This window comes from Phaseolus vulgaris, chromosome 9, assembly GCF_051622355.1.
Source record: "Phaseolus vulgaris cultivar YP4 chromosome 9, ASM5162235v1, whole genome shotgun sequence".
NCBI classification, from domain to species: Eukaryota; Viridiplantae; Streptophyta; class Magnoliopsida; order Fabales; family Fabaceae; genus Phaseolus; species Phaseolus vulgaris.
Window position 1 is genome coordinate 19804201 of NC_143506.1, and position 5559 is coordinate 19809759.

The 5559-nt window shown below is 37.9% G+C and overlaps 1 protein-coding gene across 1 annotated transcript; it reads left to right on the plus strand.

Moving 5' to 3' along the window:
- The first annotated feature begins 584 nt into the window (after positions 1-584).
- Positions 585-5358, plus strand: LOC137821434 (ribonucleoside-diphosphate reductase large subunit). The gene is made up of 17 exons (XM_068626026.2): positions 585-1040; positions 1141-1202; positions 1288-1375; positions 1746-2009; positions 2137-2377; positions 2462-2538; positions 2653-2823; positions 2923-3015; positions 3106-3255; positions 3353-3439; positions 3563-3727; positions 3808-3927; positions 4115-4317; positions 4402-4551; positions 4625-4772; positions 4917-5000; positions 5079-5358. The coding sequence occupies exons 1-17, from the start codon at positions 813-815 to the stop codon at positions 5193-5195; spliced, it is 2448 nt and encodes an 815-aa protein (XP_068482127.1). The 5' UTR covers positions 585-812; the 3' UTR covers positions 5196-5358.
- The last annotated feature ends 201 nt before the right edge of the window (positions 5359-5559 follow it).

The window sequence follows — 5559 nt, forward strand, 5'->3', positions numbered from 1 at the left end:
CACACTTCTTTCCCCTTCATTGCATTCATATTGCCCAAACTTCACCTGTCCAAAATCACTCGTTATACTCCTTCTCCAAAGTCTTTTGCTGCCTCATTCTATTCCAATCCACAATAAGAACTTGGACCACATCAATATGTTTCTTAAAAATGATGTATGACTCTTAGAACATAAAAAGTATTGCACAACCACAAAAAATAGTTTAAAAAACTCTTAAAAAAATGAAATAAAAAATGACTAAATAATATATTTTCCTTATATAATAATAATATAAATAATTATTTTTTAAAACAATTTAATTTTCACAACTACCTCACACACACTCTTAAACATGCTAAAGTCTGTCACGTGCGATTTAAAACTTAAAAAAACAAAATCATACAAAAGAGTACCAAAGAAGATAACAGCAGAAAAGAGAATTGGTGAGGAAGGGTTTTCTAACAGCCGTCCAAATATTCAAGCCCATCAATCCAACGGGTGATAGCCAATAGACCCAAGCGGCGCCAAAGTGCTGAAGAGTGCTGAAGAAGTTTCGCTTAAGCCAACTATAAAAGTGGGTCCCACAGCTAGCTCCACCCTCAATTACCCGCCACCTACCCACACCCGTAAAGCACAACATCGCCATCATCTACAAATGCGCAAGAAAAGGCGTTAAGATAAATAGCGGGAAATTTTCAAAATCAAACCGAGCATAACCCTAATTTCAAACCCCCTTTCCCTCCCCTATATATTCACGTCAGTGTCCCTTCTCCTACTCGCGCCAAATCTGTTTAACATCACAAAACCACCATTACCAGTGACAGTCAGTAAAAATGTACGTCGTGAAGAGGGACGGACGCCAAGAAACGGTGCACTTCGACAAAATAACTGCGCGCCTCAAGAAACTCAGTTATGGCTTGAGCACCGTTCACTGCGACCCCGTTCTCGTCGCTCAGAAAGTCTGCGCCGGCGTCTACAAAGGCGTCACTACCAGTCAACTCGACGAATTGGCCGCCGAAACAGCCGCCGCTATGACCGCAAACCATCCCGATTACGCTAGTGTTAGTTTGCCTTTCGTCAATTTCAGTTTAATCGGTTGAAATTGCGGTCTCATTTATGTTTTGGATGGGTTACTATAAGTGATTTCGTTTGGTGTTGCAGTTGGCTGCTAGGATTGCCGTTTCGAATCTCCACAAGAAAACCAAAAAGTCGTTCTCGGAGACGTAGGTGTCACTGGAAATTAAAATCGCGTTTTTAATTTATTGCGTGGTTTTGTGTGGTTTGAACTCATACTTGTTGTGGTTTTAGGATCAAAATCATGTACTATCATTTTAACGAGAAATCTGGGTTGAAGGCTCCTCTGATCGCTGATGATGTTTATGAAGTAATTATGAAGGTACTATTCATTTTAGGAAGATGTAATTTGGCACACGTTTGCGAAGTGTCTGTGATTCTTTTAAATTTCGGTGTCACACGCAACATTTTTAGTTCAAAAGAAAGAATTAGGTAAATTCAATTATATAGTATGAGTAGATTGTTTGAGATTATGATACTTTTGGATCATGTAATATTCTTTTTGTTTTGTAGGTATTTTTTTAAAATGCGTACCTCGTTTCACAACTATAAATGTCGTTTTGGTATTGAGTGTAGAATAGAAGACCGATTTTCATTGTGATCGAAGATATATAATGCTTGAAGTTTTGTTTGAATGTCTATCTTTTGTATGTGCTGAAATGATCTTTTATGTTATTTTTGTTTGGTTGTAGAATGCTTCTCGTTTGGACAGCGAGATAATTTATGACAGGGACTTTGACTATGATTATTTTGGGTTCAAAACCCTCGAGAGGTCTTACCTCTTGAAGGTTCAAGGGCAGGTTGTTGAAAGGCCCCAACACATGTTGATGAGAGTCGCGGTTGGGATTCACAAGGATGACATAGAATCTGCTGTCAGAACTTACCACATGATGTCTCAACGATGGTTCACCCATGCATCTCCAACACTTTTCAATGCTGGAACTCCTAGGCCTCAAGTACGAGTACATTTTATTTCACCATTTTAAAAGTATTATGTTTTGGTCTTTTTTATCTATGTTTTGCACCATCAGTGAATTGATGATCTGTGTTCTTATTTATGTTGTTGCTTCTGTGAATTGGCAGCTGAGTAGCTGCTTCCTCGTGTGCATGAATGATGATAGCATAGAGGGGATATATGAAACTTTGAAGGAGTGTGCCATCATTAGCAAATCAGCTGGAGGAATAGGTGTCTCTGTCCACAACATTCGTGCTACGGGTAGTTATATTCGTGGGACAAATGGGACGTCCAACGGTATTGTTCCAATGTTACGTGTGTTCAATGATACTGCCCGCTATGTTGATCAGGGGGGAGGCAAGAGGAAAGGTATATCGTTTATAAGCAATGCCCATTTTTCATGTCTCCTTTTAATTTGATTTTTTAAACTGTAAGATTACGATCTTGTTGTAGGAGCATTTGCTGTGTACTTGGAGCCATGGCACGCTGATATGTTTGAGTTCTTGGATTTAAGAAAAAATCAAGGGAAGGTATGACCGAGTTAACTGAAAGGTGGCGTTAACAAAGTATTTTGGCTGTCATCAAGGGAGCTGGTTGAACATTATTTATTCTTGTCACCAAGTGTATTGCTATTGTGTTTGCAGGAGGAGCATCGTGCACGAGATCTGTTTTACGCTCTTTGGGTGCCTGATCTCTTTATGGAAAGAGTTCAGAGTAATGGACAATGGTCTTTGTTTTGCCCCAATGAAGCACCGGGTTTGGCAGATTGTTGGGGTGAGGAATTTGAGGAACTTTACCATCGATATGAAAGAGAAGTAAGTTGAGTCTTCACTTGTAGGTTTGTTTTTGCGTGTTTATTGAAGTGCTTTTACATGTTGGTTATTAGCACCTTAAATATATTTTATAACATGTAGGGGAAAGCAAAGAAGGTTGTCCAGGCTCAGAGCCTCTGGTTTGAAATTCTGAAATCACAGATAGAAACCGGAACCCCTTACATGCTTTTTAAGGTGGCGTACATAAATCTCTTTGACTCACACCTTTAGATTGTGTTTGTTGTTTTCACCCGTTGAATTCATCCAGTTTTTTCTTTATTCTAGGATACTTGCAATAAGAAAAGCAACCAACAGAATTTGGGAACAATTAAATCGTCTAACTTGTGTACTGAGATAATTGAGTATTCAAGTCCAACTGAAACTGCTGTGTGCAATCTGGCATCCATTGCACTACCACGATATGTAAGAGAGAAGGTATGCTATCTCTTGCTTGTTGGATGTGTTGTGGTCACATTAATTGGTTTGCACCACTTTTTCATTCTGATCTAAATGTTTTTCTTCTTACTACAAGGGTGTCTCAGTGGAGTCTCATCCATCTAAGCTTGTTGGAAGCACAGGCTCTGGGAATCGGTTTTTTGACTTTGATATGCTAGCCGAGGTACGGTTATTATCAACAACCAACATTCTGTATTTCAACTTGTGTAGTTTACGTAATTGACATTGCCATTGTGTACAGCTAAACTTGTGATGGTTGTGTTTTTGACATTTTCACAAATGACAGATTACTGCGCTGGTCACAACAAACCTGAACAAAGTGATTGATGTTAATTACTACCCAATTGAAAATGCAAAACGGTCAAACTTACGGCACAGACCCATTGGTATTGGAGTACAGGGTCTTGCTGATACTTTCATACTGCTTGGTATGGCATTTGATTCACCAGAGGTAAATCTTCTCCCGGGGCTGTTGTTTATAATCGTTTTATTTGGGCTTCAGTCTGATTGTTTACTTGGATATGAATGCAGGCTCAGCAATTGAACAAAGAGATATTTGAGACTATTTACTATCATGCACTGAAAACTTCATGTGATTTGGCTGCAAAAGAAGGTCCCTATGAGACATATAGTGGTAGTCCTGTAAGCAAGGTATAACAACTTAAGTGGCTTTCAAAGGTCCTCTGATTGAGGTCCCAAGCTCAAGTATAGTTATACAGCATATTTATCTAATTTTATGGCACTCGTATGCCTATGCAACTTAATTTCAAGGTATGTAGTTAGTAATCTACGCATCCAAGATAGTTCTACTTGCTTAAGTCTTTTTTATATTGCTCAGGGAGTTCTCCAGCCAGACATGTGGGGTGTGACGCCCTCAAAACGTTGGGATTGGGTTGCACTTAGGGAGATGATATCGGAGAATGGTGTGAGAAATTCACTTCTCGTGGCTCCTATGCCTACTGCATCCACTAGCCAGATTCTTGGAAATAATGAGTGCTTTGAACCATATACTTCAAATATCTACAGTCGTAGAGTTTTAAGGTTCGCCTTTTCACCCTATCTTATTCTGTCTTGGTCTATTATTGTCGCACGATCCTATTTTAATTGACAACCGTTGGTTTCTAGTGGTGAGTTTGTTGTTGTCAACAAGCATCTTCTTTATGATCTGACTGAAATGGGACTGTGGTCTCCTACATTGAAGAATAATATTATCTATGAAGATGGCTCTGTTCAGAAAATTCCAGAAATACCTCATGAACTGAAGACTATATACAAGTATGAGATTTTACCATCTCTTTAAAACCCAAAATTTTGCTTCAATGTATTCACTCTAATTTTGTACGAGCAGAACTGTTTGGGAGATTAAACAAAGGACATTGGTAGATATGGCTGTTGATCGAGGTTGCTACATAGATCAGAGCCAAAGCTTAAATATTCACATTGATCAACCCAACTTCGGAAAGCTGACTTCTTTGCATTTCTATGCATGGTCCAAGGTACAAATATACATTTGGGTATAATTGTTTGATATTTTTTATTTTGTTTCCTTGCTGGTTGACATTATTCTTTACACACAGTTAGAGAATTCTAGACCAACTGTTTGTTGATCAATGTTTTGCTTTATTTTTTGGTGATTAAAGGGTCTAAAGACAGGAATGTACTATCTTCGATCACGAGCTGCAGCAGATGCTATCAAGTTCACCGTGGACACCTCTGTTCTCAAAGTAACAAAAATTCATTATCAGTTTTTCCATTCAATTATTTGCACAATTTGATAAGAAATATCTTTGCTGTGAATGCAGGAAAAGTCTAATGAAATGCAAGAAAAGGACAATGTGGAGTGTGATGATAATACAAAAATGGCACAAATGTTGTGCTCTTTAACCAACCGTGAAGAATGCCTAGCTTGTGGGAGTTGAACTTTCTCAAAAGTTAACGCTTCTTTGTTCATATTCATTTCAGGCCTATAGGCGATGAAGATAAATGTTACAATATATATAACGTGTTAATCTATTGCTTTATGAATGATATCAAAGCTTTGTATATATTTTGGTTTCAATGTCATCTGTATTTTTGTCTATTGTATTAGTTTGTTTTGCCAAGTCAGTCAGAATATATACAGAAATTGAATCCAGATGATCTTATTATCGTAGGAAAGTTTTAAAAGCAATTCAAATTTTTAAAATGATTTAGACTGAACACAAAGTGAAAAATGGAGAAAAAATAATAGGTTTTGGCATGCCTTTGATCAACATGTTTTTGGCTATCTTTGCAAAACAAACT